The sequence below is a fragment of the Ochlerotatus camptorhynchus genome, unplaced genomic scaffold (assembly GCF_037179485.1).
Source record: "Ochlerotatus camptorhynchus isolate MF236.1 unplaced genomic scaffold, CSIRO-AGI_Acam_v1.1 ptg000367l, whole genome shotgun sequence".
Lineage (NCBI taxonomy): Eukaryota > Metazoa > Arthropoda > Insecta > Diptera > Culicidae > Ochlerotatus > Ochlerotatus camptorhynchus.
The window spans coordinates 5827163-5846217 of NW_027040855.1; the positions used below are offsets into that span (position 1 = coordinate 5827163).

Sequence of the window (19055 nt, forward strand, 5' to 3'; positions counted from 1 at the left end):
TTCGCTTTCCCATTCACAACTCGAGAAGAGGTCAGTGACGTTTTGGGTCACTGATCATTTTTCATTACGTCTTGCCTATTTCATTATCACTTGTACCTACCTACAGCCTCTCGGTGCAGATAGCTTCCGCCGGTGGTGGTGACCGACATCAGTTGTTGCGATGGTGGGAAAACGTGTGCCACACAAAGACTTTGCAGGCCTTTGCAAATGGATAGTCAAGCCAAGAAAGCCAAGCACGGATGAAGGGAGGACGGATTTTTCCAACCCTTGAATCAAAAAGATTATGGGCTGAATGGGAAATGGATGATGAATCGGCGAATGATGGTGACATGTGAGCACTCCAGTGAAAGGAGAAGGCCAAGATACAATCAAAGGGTTGAAACTTGGCCGATCAAAGGCTGAGTAGGGTCAATGACACTGTTTTAACACATTTGATTTTATTTTTGAAGAGATTTGAAGATTATGGTCTCGTACAAAGGCTGAATAATCGGGAATGGCAACATTGTCTAGAGGTGATAAAAAATAATAGCTAGTTCTGTTCTGCATTATTTGACAAGTTTTGTATAAGTATGTGCCTACATTGATCATTAAACATTATGCTGAGATCCTGAACTCCTACTAGGTTCTCCAAAATTTCCTGGATTTAAGATCTTGATGCTCTATAGGCTCAATGTGGTTTTATACGCACGTTCCCGACTTGTTAAACTCATCATGTTGGAGCTTTGTAAAGCTTCATGATATTTTATTTATTTATTTATTTATTTCGTCAACCAACGTAGACTAGTACAACTAATACAGTTTTATTTTCTTAAATATATATTTATATAAAAAAAAGTAGTGTCAGCTTTCTTGTCTTTTCTTTTATGAGTTGTTATTTCTTATGGAATAAAAATATTGCTTTAGTTTATGCCGAGACATTGTAAAGTCAATGGTTTCGCAGTGTTTATTGTAAGAGGCCATCATGCGGTTTAATGGCCCATATTTTGCATAATTTGTGCGATGATGTTTTATGGCAAATAAATTTCGACTTCAGAGTTGCCGAGTGGGTGCATGGAAATTTAATTTTGATAAAAGTTCTGTTGAGTCAATTCGCTGCGAAACGATATCATTTACAAATGAAACCATTGCATATTCACGATGCTCTTTTAATGTTTGTATGTTTATAAGCATGCAGCGTGCTTCATATGATGGAAGAGGAAATTAATTTACGAAAAGCGTATAATAGAAATTGTTTTTGTACGGATTCTAATCTTTCTTCGTGTGTGATTGAAAAAGGAGACCATACAATGCTGCAATATTCCAGTATTGACCTCACATAGGCAATATATAGTGTTTTAATTGTGTAAGGGTCCTGAAAGTTATAGCAAAAGCGCTTGATAAAGCCTAGCATGTTATTTGCCCTGTGAATAATTGTATTGTAATGGTCTATGAAAGTTAGCTTAGAGTCTAAGATAATTCCTAAATCCCTAACTCTTTCACATTTGTCTACAGTTTGATTTCCTAATGCAATTGAAATGTTTGAAGTTGTTCTTTTTCTACTAAATGATATTAAGCTACATTTTTTTACATTCAATTCTAGTAGACTTTTTTTGCACCATATGTAGAATATGTGTATTTCATTCCGGAATATATTGATGTCTTCTTCATTTCTTATTTCCAAAAAGAGCTTCATGTCGTCGGCATAAATAAGCAATTTAAGTTTTTTGAGAATGTAAGATATGTCGTTTACGTATAGAATAAAAAGGAGAGGTCCCAAATGAGAGCCTTGGGGGACGCCTGAAGTGACTTGAATTGGGCTCGATTTCTTTCCGTTGAATTTAATTATTTGTTGGCGGTTAGTTAAATATGATTCAAGCCATTTCAGGAGCCCTGACTTAATTCCAATTTTTTGCAGTTTAAAGAGTAACATTGGTATGTCAATGCGGTCAAATGCCTTGCTAAAGTCTGTATAGAGAGCTTCTACGTGGTTTCCATTATCCATTGCATTCAATGAATAGTCTATAAATTCAAGTAAGTTGGTCGAGGTCGAACGACCCTTGAAAAAGCCGTGTTGCATGTCAGTAATTCTATTTTTGATTTGGAGAAATAATTTTTCGTAACATGTGCTTCATAGAATGGTAAGAATAAGATATTTAATGCTCTCCAAACTATTCTGGATCTAAGATCTTGAAGTTCTACAGGCACAATGAAGTCATGAATCAAGTCCTGAAAATCTTAATGAGTGCGTAAAGCTCAAGAGAGCCTCTTGAAAACATCCACATCACTATTGAATTCAATATTATTTTAAATACCCACGAAACTATTCAGGAGGTATAATCTTGAACATCTGCAGACTCAATAAAAGAGTTGAACAATGGAGTGAAAATCTGTATTTGTTCTGTATGTAAGCTCAAAAGAGCCTCTTGACTAGTGCGTTTTTTCATTGTCACTGAAAGGTTTCACAAGATATTCTCAACATTATTTTTGACATTGTCTCTGGAAGAATTAACTCTCACATAAACCTCGGGCCACTAGGGTATCCAACAGTCGTGCTCTGGAGTTTGACATTACCGAGGCAATACCAAACTGCGTGATCGATGTCATCATAACAGGTTCTGCACCTACAACGCTGCTGTCAACGAGGTTGATTCTGTAGACATCCCGACTTACATCCAGACCTTTGAACCACGCTCTCGAAGAAACATTTGGAGTAATGGAATGTAACCACCGCCCAAAAGAATTACTTGTCCAATCGTTTTGCCAACTTAAAAGAGAACTCTGACGTACTAATGGGAAAAATTCATCATGTGAAATTCTTCTATCATAAATCTCGCCTTGTTGTGCGCCCACCTTTGCGAGAGAGTCTGCCTTCTCATTGCCTGGGATTGAGTAATGTGAGGGGACCCATACAAAGGTAATCATATATGATCTTTCGATCAGCAAACTCATCTGCTCCCTTACCTTTGAAAGGAAATAAGATGAGTACCTTGTTTCATCGACCGAATAGCCTCAATCGAACTAAGACTATACGAGAAAATTAAATAATGGTCTATTGGCATGTCGGAAATCATCCCCAATGCGAAGTTGATTGCTGCTAGCTAGCGGAACAAGGTTCCTGACGTTTCCGAAGGGCGGTTGAATATTCATTAAAGACACCGAAGCCAGTGGATCCATCAATGCGTGATCCATCAGTGAATAATCTTCTATTGCAATTGACTTGTTGGCACTTTTCAGCAAAAATACGGGGAATTGAGATAGGTCAAAGTTGATCTGAAAATCCTTGAATAGCCTGTTTCATAGAGAGATCATAGTCAATGGGGGAACTGTAGTTAGTAAAACATACACGAGTTGGTTATAGCACGGAAGGCTAATAGGGTTAACTACCCCATTTTCGGCCTATTAAGCACAACCCGCACTTAGTATTTCTTAATCTAGCGAATCTAGCGCAGTTTAGCACCAAACGGAATGTTATTATTACTGATGGCTTCCAAATTTATTTACCTTTCCGTTGAGATATTGTCAAAAGTCTAACACTGCTTCTTGACGCCAAACTCGGCCTACGGATTCTGAACATGGCCTAATGCATTGAAACGCTATTCAAACGCCAATGAATTCACTTCGGCCTATCGGATGAAGATAAAAATTGATTCGGTCGGAGCGCTTCTTTTGTTTTTGGGAATAATTGGAACAAACCCTCATATCACGCGTTCTCATTGACTTCGTTCCATAGCTTATGAACTAAAGTATCGTACCAAACGCATAATCGACTTGTTAACTCTGAAATCATGGATTTATTTGAAGTTTTCTGCTCGATAGGCCCAAAATGGGGGATTAGGCCGAAGTTGTTCTCTACCCTATCATATAATTAAGATAGATTCGCACGAATCTAGACTGGATGCTCAATTCGAGCATTTCCTCGAGGTTTTCAATCACAGGTTGTTACTGATACTACATTTAATCAATATTCTTAATGAGAGCTCCCAGAAACGGTTCTGCAGGGGTTTTACTCCCGTTTGAACCTCTAGGCTCATATTATGTATTCTGAGATCTTGAAGATCTACAGGCTCGATGAAGTCTTGAAAAATGTTTTGAAAATCTTTATCCGTGAAGCTTAAAGAGCCATTTGACAACAGTCTTGAACAATGTCCTAAAAACCTTCATGAGTCGGAAAATCTCAATAGATGATAACATGTGCAATAGGCTGCTTCATTTTGAAAAAAAGAGTTGGATGGTTGTTGAAGAGACAAAAGGTCGAATGGACTAAAAGTTGTATGGACTAAAGGACGAATGGACTACAGGTCGAGGGGACGAAAAGTCGAAGTGAACAAAACGGAAAAGTTGGTCAAATTGTTGCAGGATAAAATGGGTGGCAAACTCTCAAATATTTTTCGATATTTAAATCATGAGCAGTTCTTTGGAAAATTAACAATAAAAATAGTTACTGTGCGTGTTACGGTAATCTTTCAGGGAGCTTTATTTTGAAAAAAAAAAGTTTTGGATGGTAGTAGGGCAAAAGGTCGACGGACGTAAGGTCGAAAGGACAAAAGGTCGGATTGATCTTAGAGGGATAGAAGATCGAATGGACAAATGGTCAAAATGGAGAAAATATCATAGAATAAAAAATCAAATTAAAAATATATTAAAAAAGGTCGAATGGACAAAAGGTCGAAATGGACAAAAGTTCAAAGTGAACAAAAGGTCAAAGTGACCAAAGGGAAAATTTAATCAAATTGCTGCAGGATAAAATGGATTCCAAACTCTCAAATATTTTTCGATGTTTAAATCATTAGTAGTTCTTTGGAAATTAATATATCAAATAGTTACTGTGCGTGTTACGGCAATTAAAGACATACAAAAACTAAGTATATTCCTTTATTAATCATGAGCAGTTCATTGGAAGTAATTTTATTACGTTCATTACAACTCTGAGCGAAAATTTTCTTAACAATATTTTGTCAATTTCCATGTTGCTTTATTTAATATTTGCCCATTTCGACTTTTTGTCAATTTCAACTTTTTGTCCACTCGACCTTTTGACCATTCGACCATTTGTTCAGTTAGACTTTTTGTACCTTCGACCTCTTGTCCCTTCGACCTTTTGTACCTCTAAGTTCAATTCGAACTTTTGTCCCTTCAACCTTTAGACCTTTCGACCTTTAGTCCCTTCGACCTTTAGTCTCTTCGACTTTTTGTCCTTCGACAAAAATACCTTCAGCCGCCTGTCTTTCCACCCGTTATCATAGATTCAAACGAAGGGTCGAAGGAAGTTTGATTGGACGGAGGGTCAAAAAGTAGAATGGACAAAAGGTCAAATTGAACTTAACTGGACGAAAGAACGAATAGACAGAAGGTCGAATTTAACATAGAGGGACAGAAGGTCAAATGAACAAAAAGTCTAACTGGACAAAAAGTCTAAGTGGAAATGAATTCAAAAAACTATCATCAAAATTGACAAAATAATGTTCAGAAAATTTTCGCACAAAGTTTGAAAGAACTTTAAAAAAAATATTTTGGTAATACTTCTAAAGAACTGCTCATGATTTAAAGAAAGAATATACTCTAGAGAATGGCAGATACTTGTATCTTAAACTGCAGTGATACGCACAGTAACTATTTCTTATCTTAATTTTCCAAAGAAATGCTCATGACTAAACGCTTTGAACACAGTGGGTCATATATGATTCCAACATAAAAATAGCTGTATAACGTATTTAAATAACAGATAGCTACTCAACACGACCTTTTGTTTATTAGATCCTTTGTTTATTCGAACTTTTGTCCATTCAACCTTTTGTCCTTTGACTTTTTGTCCTTTGACTTTTTGTCCTTTGACTTTTTGTCCTTTGACCTTTTGTCCTTTGACCTTTTGTCCTTTGACCTTTTGTCCTTCGACCTTTTTTACTTCGACCTTTTTTACTTCGACCTTTTTTACTTCGACCTTTTGTCCTTCGACCTTTCGTCCTTCGACCTTTTGTCCTTCTAACTTTTGTCTTTAGACCTTTTGTCCTTAAACCTTTTGTCCTACAACCGGACATAAGGTTGAAAGGCAAAAGTTGGAACGACATAAAGACGAATGGACAAACAAATAGCTACTGTGCATATCACTGCAATTTAAAACACACAAAAACTGACTTTTTCTAGAATATATTTCTTCTTTACATCATGAGCAGTTCTTTCGGAGCATTTGCACAGTATTTTGTATAATAATTTTAAACTTTGAGCGAAAATGTGTCCTTTTGTCCATTTGTCCTTTTGTCCATTTGTCCATTTGTCCATTTGTCCTTTAGTCCATTTGTCCTTTTGTACATTTGTCTTTTTGTCCATTTGTCCTTTTGTCCTTTTGTCCATTTTTCCTGTTGTTCATTTGTCCATTTGTCCATTTGTCCTTTTGTCCATTTGTCCTTTTGTCCATTTGTCCTTTTATCCCTCTAAGTTCAATTCGCATTTTTGTCCACGCGACGCTTTATCCTTCAAAGTTCAATTTAACCATTTGTCCATTCGACCTTTTGTCTATCCGACCTTTTCTCCATTCGAGCTTTTGTCTATTCTACCTTTTGTCCATTCAACCTTTGTCCATTCGACCTTTTGTATCTCTCATTTTAATTCGACCATTTATCCATTCGACCTTTTGTCCCTTCAACCTTTTGTCCCTTCGACATTTTGTCCCTTCGACCTTGTCCCTTCGACTTTTTGTACCTCTATGTTCAATCCAACCTTTTGCCTATTCGATCTTCTGTCACTCTAAGTTTATTTCGACCTTTTTTTTCCATTCGACCATTCGTCCCGTCGACCTTTGCACCTTCGATCTTTCTTCATAGATTGCTTATGTCTATATGACTTTTTGTCGATAAGCAAAATAATGCAAGTATTTGATCTTTTTGTGCATAACAGCAGTATTTTTGTTTTTCAACGGTGATGGTATATTTAAGAAAAAAATAAATAGATGGTCCAGTCCGCATCGTGCTCTCTTGCCGTGCGGATCTATTTGCTTTTTGCTTAAGGAAGTGTTACTACTACCTAAAGCTACAACAAATTTAAACAGCACTTTTCAGTGCTCAACCTGTAAAAATTTTCTACCTTGTTCAACTCCTCTTATTCCTCTTCGATCCTTGTTTGGACCCTACCCGAGGTAATCCTTCTTGGATATCGATTTGGAAAATTCCTCTTCGATCCTTCAGTTTCTTATAGTAATCTGCTTGGAAGTCGATTTGGATAAAAAATTTACTGCCGCCATGGCGCCTAAACGCAAAAGAAAGGGGCAAACTCTTGACCCCCCTTCTGAAGAAATTAATTTGAGTAATCAATTTGATTTGCTCACGGATGATGAGAATGATCCATCATCCAAGAAAAATTCTAGTAAACTTTCCCGGCTTAATGCCAAGAAGGAAAAGATTCCCCCTATTGTGATAACCACTACCGATTTCCATGCTCTTCGCATGGAACTTTTGAATTTCGTGAAAGTTAAGTTTTCACTACAAATTGGACGTCGGGGTGAATGCCGTGTATTGGCTGAAACCTTGGACGGATTTAAATGTCTTCTCAAGTATCTTACTGAGAAGAAGCACAAATTTTTTACTTACGACACCAAAACTGAACGTGTGTTCAAGGTTGTCATGAAAGGACTGCCCAGTGGTGAATCTCTGGATCAGATCAAAGATGAACTGGCAAAATTACTTGGAGTTGTGCCACTCCAAGTAATCAAAATGAAAATGAAATCCCGTCCTGGCGATTCGCGCAACGGGATTTCTAATGATTTTTATTTAGTTCACTTCAAGTCTAGTGAACTAAACAACCTTAAGGCCTTAGAAAAAGCTAGCCTTATGCTCCATGTCCGAGTGAAGTGGGAACACTTCAGGAAGACTGGAGGAAATTTTCAAAACCTCACTCAGTGCCGTAAGTGCCAGGGATGGGGTCACGGAACTAAAAATTGCTACATGCCAGCTAAATGCATGAATTGTGGTGATTCCTCTCACGCAAACGACGACTGTCCTGTGAAGGAAGATCCTAAGAAATTTAAATGTTCAAATTGTGGTGAAAACCACAAATCCAATTTTTGGGAATGTAAGACTCGCAAAGCGATCCTACAATCTCGTTCTAACCGACAGGTAGGAAACGCTCCACGTTTCCGACCAGGTACAAATTCCTCTGCTGTTAACAACGGTCAGCGAGGAACAAATTCTACATTCGTACCCGTAGGTACAAATATCACCCCTGCTTCAAATGTTTCATCTGTACCTACTCTCCTCGCTGCTAACAATGTTCAGCGAGTTAATGGAGCTACCTATGCTGCTATTGCAGCGGGTAGAAATCAAAATACTAACCAACGTTCTAACGGAAATTTTGACAATTTTGACTTAGGAAGCATTACTGCTCCTAAAATGGAATTTTTACAGAATTCATTAATTGACATGATTTCTGATATGCTTAAATCTAACTCCATGTTTGATGCTATTCAAACTGGAGTAAAATTTGCTAATAATATTGTCATGACTTTAAAATTCAGTAATGGATTTTAAAGCATTAAACATTTTAAATTGGAATGCTCGATCTCTTAAAGATAATGAAGACGAGCTATTTAATTTTTTGAGAGTTCATAACGTGCATATTGCCGTTATAACTGAAACGTTCCTTAAACCTGACCATAAGGTTAAGAAGGATACAAATCATTTTATTTATAGAAATGATCGTCTTGATGGACCCTGTGGTGGCGTTGCCATCATTATTCATAGACGAATCAAGCATAAAATTCTTTCTTCATTTGAAACCAAAGTTTTTGAAACTTTGGGAGTTTCTGTTGAAACAAAATTTGGACAAATTACGTTTATAGCTGCCTATTTGCCATTCCAATGCGTAGGCCAGCAAAAGAATTTTCTCAAGGGTGACCTCCAGAAACTTACCCGTCATAGGTCTAAATTCTTCATTATTGGTGATTTTAATGCAAAACACCGCTCATGGAATAATGCTCAAAGCAATTCCAATGGTAATATTCTGTTTGATGATTGTTCTGCAGGTTATTACACTATTCAATATCCAAACAGCCCAACATGCTTTTCTTCTGCAAGAAATCCCTCAACTATTGATTTGGTCTTAACTGATTCATGTCATCTTTGTAGCCAATTGGTTACCCATGCTGACTTCGGTTCTGATCACCTTCCAGTAACTTTTGAAATATCCCAAGAAATAATTTCTAATCCCAACAGCTTTACTTTCAATTACCATAGAGCTGATTGGGAGCAATATCGAACATTTATGGAATATAACTTCGATCCAAACATTCCTTTGCAAACCAAAGATGAAATTAATTATGCTCTTGAATCTCTGACTACTTCTATAGTTGAAGCAAGAGCTGCCTCAGTACCAAAATGCGAGGTTAAATTCGATTCAATTATAATAGACGATGATCTTCAGCTCTTGATCCGTCTTAAAAATGTCCGTAGGAGACAATATCAAAGAACACGCGATCCTGCCATGAAAGTTATCTGGCGGGATTTGCAAAAACAAATTAAAAAGCGATTCTCTGTCCTGAGGAACAAAACTTTTGAAAATAATGTTTCTAATTTAGACTCGAGTTCCAAACCCTCTTGGAAACTCACAAAAATTTTGAAAAAACCTCAAAAGCCAATTCCAGCGCTTAAAGAAGGTGGTAAAATTTTGATCACAAATTTGGAAAAAGCTCAGAAACTTGCTAAGCAATTCGAGAGTTCCCATAATTTCAGTTTGGGTCTTACTAGTCCTATTGAGAATCAGGTTGCTCGGGATTTTCTGAATATTTTCTCTCGGGAAAATATTTTTGATGATTCCTGGGGGACTGATTTGGACGAAGTAAGGTCTATAACTAAAAAATTTCAAAATATGAAAGCTCCAGGTGATGATGGAATTTTCTATATCCTCATCAAAAAACTCCCAGAGAGTACCTTGTCTTTCCTGGTAAAATTATTTAACAGATGTTTCCATTTGGCATACTTTCCTGATAAATGGAAAAATGCAAAAGTTGTTCCAATTTTGAAGCCGGATAAAAATCCAGCTGAAGCTTCTAGCTACCGTCCAATAAGTTTGCTTTCTTCAATAAGTAAACTTTTTGAAAAAATAATTTCGAATAGAATGATGCTTCACATCAATACGAACTCAATTTTTGCAGATGAGCAGTTTGGATTTCGCCATGGGCATTCAACTACTCATCAACTCTTAAGAGTTAACAATTTAATTCGTTCAAACAAATCTGAAGGCCACTCAACTGGAGTTGCTCTTCTAGACATAGAAAAAGCATTCGACAGTGTTTGGCATGAAGGTTTGATTGCTAAATTGAAAAAGTTTAATTTTCCACTTTACATTATGAAATTAGTTCAAAATTATTTAACTGACAGAACTCTGCAGGTAAATTATCAAAATTCCAAATCTAATCGACTACCTGTTAGAGCAGGAGTTCCTCAGGGTAGCATTCTTGGGCCTATATTGTATAACATTTTCACTTCGGACCTCCCTGATTTGCCTCAGGGTTGCCACAAATCTTTGTTCGCCGATGACACAGGCATTTCCGCTAAAGGAAGAAGTCTTCGTGTTATTTGCAGCAGACTTCAGAAAAGTTTAGATATTTTCTCTTCTTATTTACAAAAATGGAAGATTTCTCCCAACGCTTCCAAAACTCAACTTATAATATTTCCACATAAGCCCAGGGCTTCCTTTTTGAAACCTAGTAGTAGTCGCATAGTCACTATGAACGGAGTTCCAATTTCCTGGTCAAACCAAGTGAAATATCTTGGATTAATACTTGACCATAAATTAACTTTTAAAGATCACATTGAGGGCATTCAAGCCAAATGTAACAAATATATAAAATGTCTGTATCCTCTTATAAACAGGAAATCCAAACTTTGCCTGACGAATAAACTTCTAATATTTAAACAAGTTTTTAGACCGGCCATGCTTTACGCTGTGCCAATATGGTCTAGTTGTTGCACTACCAGGAAAAAAGCACTTCAAAGGATTCAGAACAAAATTCTGAAGATGATTTTGAAGTTGCCTCCCTGGTACAGTACTACCGAAGTACATAGAATTTCGAATGTTGAGACTTTAGCACAAATGTCCAACAAAATAATTAATAATTTCCGGCAAAATTAATTCCCTTTATACTTAGATAAGATTTAGTTTTAGTTTTTAGTTTTAAGATATCAATTGTTATACTGACATGCAGGTTTAAAAAACCTGTTTAAAATACTGAATTGCCAAGACAGGAACAATGTAAAAACACTTAGATATATATCATAACAATTAAGGCTGGTAAGTTACTGTAGTAACTGGAGCACCTAGGTTAAAAATGAAATGTAATTTATTTTGAATTTGGAACAAATAAAGAGTTAAAAAAAAAAAAAAAAAAAAAAAAAAAAAAAAATAAATAAATAAATAGATGGTCGAATATTCGACGTATTGCCAACAAATATTACCCCTTTACATGATATTCAAGCTCAGTAGCACAGCTAAGCATAGCCAAAATTAATTTGATTTCTACCTTTTCTAGGTATGCCACGGATAATCGAAAAGCTTGTCCCGAATTTGAATTGTGATAAAAAAAAATTAATGGGTCTGTGCCTAGGGGCACGAACAGAAGCTTGACGTAGGACGGCTAGTGGACGGAAAAATGTGAAGAGCATTTAGTTCTTTTAATTGATCAATTATCTATTATCTCAACTCTTTCCGTTTTTGAATTGTAGGCGTACCAGATTTGTAGTAATTTTTTTCAAAGAGAATCAATCTAAATCACTTGCATCCCTGCTTCCAAGTTTGGTTACAAGATTTCAACTCTGGAGAGCATTTTGTGTGGTCGTTGGGGGTTTGTGGTTCTAAATATGGACAAACAAGCACAGATAAATTCTATTCCAACTCTTTACTGATGTAAGCTTGATGGCCCTGAAAAGGGCCGTTTTATTGAAGATGACATCCATGGCCACTTAAAGCAGAATGATGTGCAACCAAGTGGTATAAAAGCTACAAAGACTCCTCCCATTATGAGTAGTTTGCTATCAAGTAGCGACACTGGCTCTTTTCCTTTTGCGTACACGGCGAATGAGAACGACCCAAATTTGAGTTTAGTTCACTTATAATCGCCAAAAGTGCAGAAACTCAGCGATGAGTAAATTTGTCTCAGGGTTTCCTGTGGAAAACCTAAAAAATCTGCCAGAAAATTTTATTCAGTCTCGGAGTAGTATCAATAGACTGAGCGAATCAAATCTTTACTTTTCTCAAATTCGGGATTTTTTCCCTGGAAAATCCTGGAAAAACCTGGGAAAACATGCGGCTAATTTACTCATCGCTGAGTTCCTGCACTTTATTTCTTATTTCTGAGATAACTAAACTAAAATTTGGGTCGTTCTCATTCGCCGTGATATCACCTTGAAAGATATCGGCACCGGTGGTTAGCGTGATTACCTCTCACCCCAGTAGGCCTGGGTCCAATCTCAGTCGGCGCCACCGGCATGTTCTAAGGCATAACATCTCTGATCACGCCTTCCTTCGGGAAGTAAAGCCGTTGGTCCCCGGTTTAGTTGATGGGTCGATTGATAGGGTCCAGGTATGGGAGCTGCCTCCCTGGCGTCGGTAGCATTAGAGCTCAGTACGGAAAACAAATCTCGCGTCACTTTTCAATAGGTTCTATCTATATTGATCGATTCTCTTCATCGACACTCTCTTTCGTAAATAACTCGGCTTCAAAAATGGTGCCTGCCGTCTTCGTCGAATTAGATGCTAGATTGTTGCTTCTTCCATCGAAAATATCCGGCCGTGGCGATTCAGAGTTGATCAAGGTTAATTAAAATAAATTGTACCCCTGCTTCCAGTTTGATTACATGATCATTTTGTGTGATCGTTGGTTCTGAATATAGACAAACAGGCAGATGAATTATATTCCTACTCTTTACTGTAATAAGCTTGGTGGCCCTGAAAAGAGCCGTTTTGTTGCCAAAGTTGGTGATGATTTAACCTCCGAAACCAAACAGAGTGCGCTTGGCGTGTTTAGTGTAGGTGACAGCATCACGCATCTCATTTTTCAGGAACACCTTCAGCACACCTCGTAAATCAGACCGGAGATACGTCAGACACCGCCACGGCGAGCCAGACGATGGATGGTGGTTATCTCGAAGAATTTCCGTTTGGTTCTGAATATGGCGATGAGTGTGCAAAATATTACGCAATTCCATCTTCCCTATTCGCACGCGCCCGAGGATCGGAGGCGAATGCCACTTCGATTTGTTTCGTCTACTTACTACTCTCTGACGATTGTGCTGGGGAAGCAGCATATGCATGTAGGTAATTGGTGGATTTGTTAGTTAAGTCGACGCTTTTGAACAATGCTGGACATTTACCAGTTTTTAAATAGTTTCTTGTTGAAAATCAACATTCAAAAGCATTGTTATCGATGCGTAGCCATATTTCTGATCGATTGGTGATAACATTATTGAAATTGGACCAGGGGCAGCTGAGTTATTAACGTTCAAAATCTTTCTTAATTTGTTACATGTTCCATTTTCGGTTTTCACAAAGTGTACCCGCATATAGAAATCAAAGACGTAGTCCTACGTCAAAAAACATGTGTGTAGGATAAGTCATATTTGAAATAATGTTCATGGTTTTATTATGACAAGATAACCAATCGATGTTAATTTCGTGGAGAAAGAAAAACTGTAAAATTTAAGTTAGAGCAAATTAGAAGATTTTATACTTTTAACGATTGACTTGACTTGATTCGGAAGCTTATGGTATAAGCTGTCAGGAACATTAATTTGAAAGGAAAAGATTTTATATTTAATTTATTATATACTTGAAAAAAAATCGAAAATTGTCCTACTCTATTATCTGTATCTCGGTAAGTATATGATTTAAAGAACAGGTTTTCTGGTATTTTATCCGTTAAATAGTCTTAAACCGATGGTGGAACATGAATCACGAATCGGAGAACGTAAATTTTCGAGATTATTGGTCACCTATTGGTTATATATCCTCATAGTGAAACTGTGGACAGCTTTGTGCAAAATTATCTCACTACGCTTCACTAGTATTGATCATCTAGGCAGTTGCTGTCTTGAACAGATTTGTTCAGGTGATTGATAATTTCCAGATTGCAAACGATTTAATTTCTCACAGCGTCTCACTACTGTACATGTGATCATGTCCACCGTGTGCTAAGTCTGAAGATCCTTCTCATATATGAAGTTGCTATCCTCGGAAAATACGTTCAAGTGTCCAAGGCCTTCCAGATGGTGGGCTCATTAGTTTAAAATTATCTCACAAAGCGGCTCTAGTGACACACATTAAGGGGACATTTTAAATCCCAAAAAATAAATTCGAATTGATTTTGCTAAAAATATTGGAAAAGATATTTAAAATTTAAGAATATCAGTTTTTACATTTTCTTCTAAACAGTATTTACGTGTTAAAATATTTTTCTTTGTCATCATGGCACAATGTTAGACTTAAAAAAATTACAAAATCATCCTTTAGGTTTTGCAACTATTTTTCATGATGAGATAGGAAAAATGTGTGTACATGTATATTTTCTCAGGAATCTAAGGCAGACACAGGATCATGGATTTTTTACCAATAATTTTGGAAATATCAAAATATAACTAAAAAAATACTTCCCCTAGCCTAGTGGATTGGGGTCATTTTTGGCCTGGAAAAACTGTGTAATTTTTTCCAAATGCAAACGGAAAGTTAAGCAGTGCCAGCTAATCTCAGACTCAAGAATAATTCCTTAGCAAAAATAAGGCTTCCATTGAGGATTGTACCAGACATCCTCTTATGTGCGAGCCCGTTCGTTTTGGACGCTGAGTTTGTTACTACTTAAATGATTTTGGTAATTTCTACGGATTTACAGCTGTACTTACAATAGACACAGTGTTTATGTCCTCTATTTATATTCAGAGTAATTTGGCTCACAGTTCTCTATATTTGGTTTGTTCTAGCAATCCTCTTGGACTTTTATCCAAGATCTGAAGATTTCAGTAAAAGTTTCACATAGCCCCTGGGATTGCATTTAAAGATCTATGCATTTTCCCTCAATATAAATGTAAAGAAATGATAACCAAATTGTAAATGGTAGAAAATACCGCACCTGGTCACGTCACCCCTGAGCATCCATTCAGCAAGCAACCAAACATTACCAGAAAACCTCAGCATAAATTTATCTGCGGACAAAGTCTCATCATAATTAAGCTCCCCTACATTCACGGGGAATTATCCCTCGCCCACCATCCACCGTTCTATTTCCTGAACTCGAGCCTCAGCGGGCAGAAACCTTGGCTCGGCATTACAATTAAAACCAGTTATCATCCCGGGAATGACTTCCTGTCTCCGAGAAAGGGAAAAGTCATTTCTTATGCCATTGTCCGCTGGCCGTTTTTGTCTTTCCTCCTCGGAAGAATCCCAAAATGGATATGGACAAAGGAAACCCCCTGGCCGGTTCGTACCACGAAGCAGTTCCTTAGTCCGACGCACACGAACCGTGCAGCAGCAAGCCGAGCAGTAGACAATGAAGGATCAAGGAAAGAAATCCTTAAAAGGACACTTAAATTATTACACGACAGTGTAATTAAAATTGTACGATACGAACGTGAGTCACTTTTTCATATTTAAGCGAGGGCTTAACTTGCTCCACACGTTCACTTCGTTCGTTGAGAGACATTACGAGAGAAAAAGAAAATAGTTGTCGAGAAATTCCCCGGTCCTGTCGCTCCACCACTGTAATTAATCATGCCATTATTTCGCACTTTGCACGTTTCCTGTTCCCTTCCATCCCAGTTAAGGCAAGTAGAACTAGTTTCTTGTGCTTATCCTTGAGCGCAAGAAAACTGCTCCCACCGGTGGGGCTTCCCTTCTGCTGTAAAATATCAAAATCCCAAAACGCTCACCCATCACGCACGTTTCCGTTCCGAGCACACTGCGGCTTTGATTTATAACGGTCATCTTTGGAATTCAACAATTATGACCGAAAGCACTAAGTACACTTCCGTAATCAAAGCAATTCAATCCTGCCTGGCACTAGCTACTCATGGGAATGGGAACTCACCTTGAAGCGTTGATAAATGAAGAGAAACTGATCGTAATGGTACCGGCTAGTGTCCCCTTCCGGGAGCTTGCCGAGATTTTCCAGCTCCAATGGTTCGAAGAAGCCCCGCCATAGCAGCGGAGTAATCCACCAGAAGGTGATCCGGGACAGGAACGGGACCGAAGGAGTCTTGTAACCCGTCGTCGTCGTTGTCGTCGTTGTCGTTGTCGAATCTTTTGACATTATCGACGATATGTGCTGTCGACCGGAAGAGTTTCGCTAGAATGGGAGTAGAAAGCGAAGCAAAAATGGTAAAATTTGAGAGGGTAACAACTTATGAAGAAATGCTTGAATGGGGATGATAAGGGATCAGCAATTGACGAAAAGATTAATCGATTTGGAGCGATGAAGTTGTTACTTCGGGGGTTCAATTTGCCTCCCGAGAAAGGGGCTTTAAACTGATAAATAATTCATAAACCGTTTAGGATGTTAAATTTATGATGGACCAAATGAGCGGTGGAATTTAATGGAATTTATGGTTGAAGGCAAGCACGCTGTCAGGAGGTTTGAATGTTTAATCCTTTTGGTAGCCTTATGAGATTTTATCGCGTTGAGCCCAAATATTATACTGTTTTTAAAGGTCAGTTTGTTGTCTTTAACGTCATTTTAACGCTCTTGTGGTCTTGCATTTTTTTTTTTCAAGGTCAATTGACGTTTCTATGTCTATTTAAATTTTAAGTATTTTGGTGATTTTGGTGGTCTTCATGGAATTATGAAATTTTCAAAACCATTTCGACGATTCAAGGTAATTTTAGGAGCAGTACTAACAAGTTTTTTTGTTGGTTATAGGTGCATTTGGCGATTTGATGAACTTTTTGGCGGTTTCAGAATTCAGAAAATTTGTGTATACTGATGTTTTGAACAATTTTGGACACTACTTCGAAGAGGTTCAAATAACATTTTATATAGGAAAAAATCACAGTATTACACATCTAATTCATGTTTCTGCATGCTTCTGCAAGATATGTTGAATGTTTTGAATTAACAACTCTACCCCCAGTGGCGTTGCTTGCCAGGGGCGGGGTGGCGGTCCGCCCCGGGTGCCACCCTTAGAGGGGTGACACCCAAGAGAATAATTAATACCATATACCTGATCATATACATATCCGTAAAACAGCAGTTTCAAAAGGTTGCGGGTCAACTCATATAACAATTTTGAGTACATTTGGTGAAGAGTGTAATCAACTACAGTTTGCTACACCCCTACTAAACGGTGGGCGAAGCAAAGACACAAGCAACCCAGGGGCCTGGCTGGCATCCATGGTTTTGATGCTATCATTTGCTCGTGTCTTACTGCTTACAACACGATTTTCCGTCCCTTTTCACCATGTATACGTCAGACGGGCCGTATTTTGCACGTGATGTTGCCTACTGTCAAACGTATAGGATTGATATAGGGTTGCCAGCCCCCTGGCAGTACCCGAACGAAACAAAACCCCACCCATGTTATGTACAACCGACACCGCATCACTATAGACAGTCAAGTTATAGACCGGCCAACGTGAGTTGACGTATCCAAACAAACCGTCAAATCGTATGGAAAATATTCGTTTTGGATACAAAATGGCAGCATATTGACAGGTCTATAAATATCAATGACATTTATATAAGGTCTGGGCCAACAGGTAGCTTGGTGGTGTTAGAAGCAAAAATATTGTAAACATTGCTGAGCACTCAAGTGACGACGTCACTCTATTCAACATTCCATACTGCGAACAGATAGTATTTTGTCACTGCCAACAGCTGTTTCGTGTAAAAAGATAAACATTGCAATGAAATACGAACACCACTAAACATTTGCACATTTCACTAACATCAATAAGCCCTTTGGCCCAGACCTTGTATAAAGGACATTAGGGGTATTCACTAGGCGCATCGTAAACATATACACTAGCGTAAAAATACCAGTGTCCATTGGAGTGTAATGGAAGTTTACGCATTTACGAGGGTGTATACGTTTACGAGCCGCTTTGTGAATACTTCTATTGTATAACTATACGCATCACTCGCATCACCCGTGCAGGAACCGAAGTCGAACAGACCTTTTTGACGTTTAATAGTCTCTCTCTATCTAGCACACATGGACCCACGCATGGTTTATTTTCCCTTCCCCCACTAGTCCGTTTCCTTCTTGCTCGCACTTCTTCGATTCAGATGGTGCAGTAGTTTGCGCCGATTGAAGGTCTGAAAGCTCTATGCAAACACCGACGACGGCCGACTTCTCTTATGAGATCGTGTTTTGCCTTTGAGTTCGTTGTGAGAGTGGGAGAAAAAATCTTTGCGCAGGCAGAGGATAAGCAAGTTTGATTCCGTGCGGAAATATTGACGACAGTTCCGATGAAGCAGAGAAAAAGTGGGAGCCATTTTCATAAAAGATCAAACGTGAACAAGTAATAACAGCAATAATCCGGTAAGCTGAACAGAATAAAGTGGGATGTAAATTTATTTGGTTTTTCATGTGCCTGATCTTTTTTCCTCAAGGACACAATGCCGCGTGAAGAGCATAAAAACAAGCGATCGAGTGGTTTTCAACAACGCAAAGCAAAACGTGCTAAACTCGAAACAGAGAAAGCATTATCTGAATCGATATTGAGATTCATGAGCAAACCGGAATCAGCACCTTCAGCTACCCATTCGAGCGATGGTGCTCAGGAAGCTGATTCTGCAGCAGCAGCAGGAGCATCACCAGCGTCGGTTTCAGGGACATTAGCAGCAGAAAACGAGGTTTGTGAAGGGACAGAGAAAAAAAAATGAGAAACCAGACGGTTCTGATTCTGAAAGTGATGTAGAAAATGATGGCAATGAGAATCAAGCAGAACACTCTGTGGCTGATGATTCCAATTGCTTTTCTGATGTTTCCTATTGGAAATTACCTATGCCAGCTTACCTAAGAGTGAACATCATCAAGATGGGGAGTGCAACCTTCCAGAATAAGGATGGGCCATTTACTGTTTCATCCAGATCTGGGGAAGGCGTGAAA

General features: G+C 38.1%; 1 protein-coding gene across 1 annotated transcript in view; it reads right to left on the reverse strand.

Moving 5' to 3' along the window:
• Window positions 1-19055, reverse strand: part of Sur (Sulfonylurea receptor) — a 244947-nt gene that overhangs the window by 139735 nt on the left and 86157 nt on the right. Inside the window, exon 5 of the mRNA XM_065232286.1 lies at window positions 16037-16294. Within this exon, the coding sequence (XP_065088358.1) occupies window positions 16037-16294 (258 nt within the window). The remainder of the gene's footprint in view (window positions 1-16036; window positions 16295-19055) is intronic.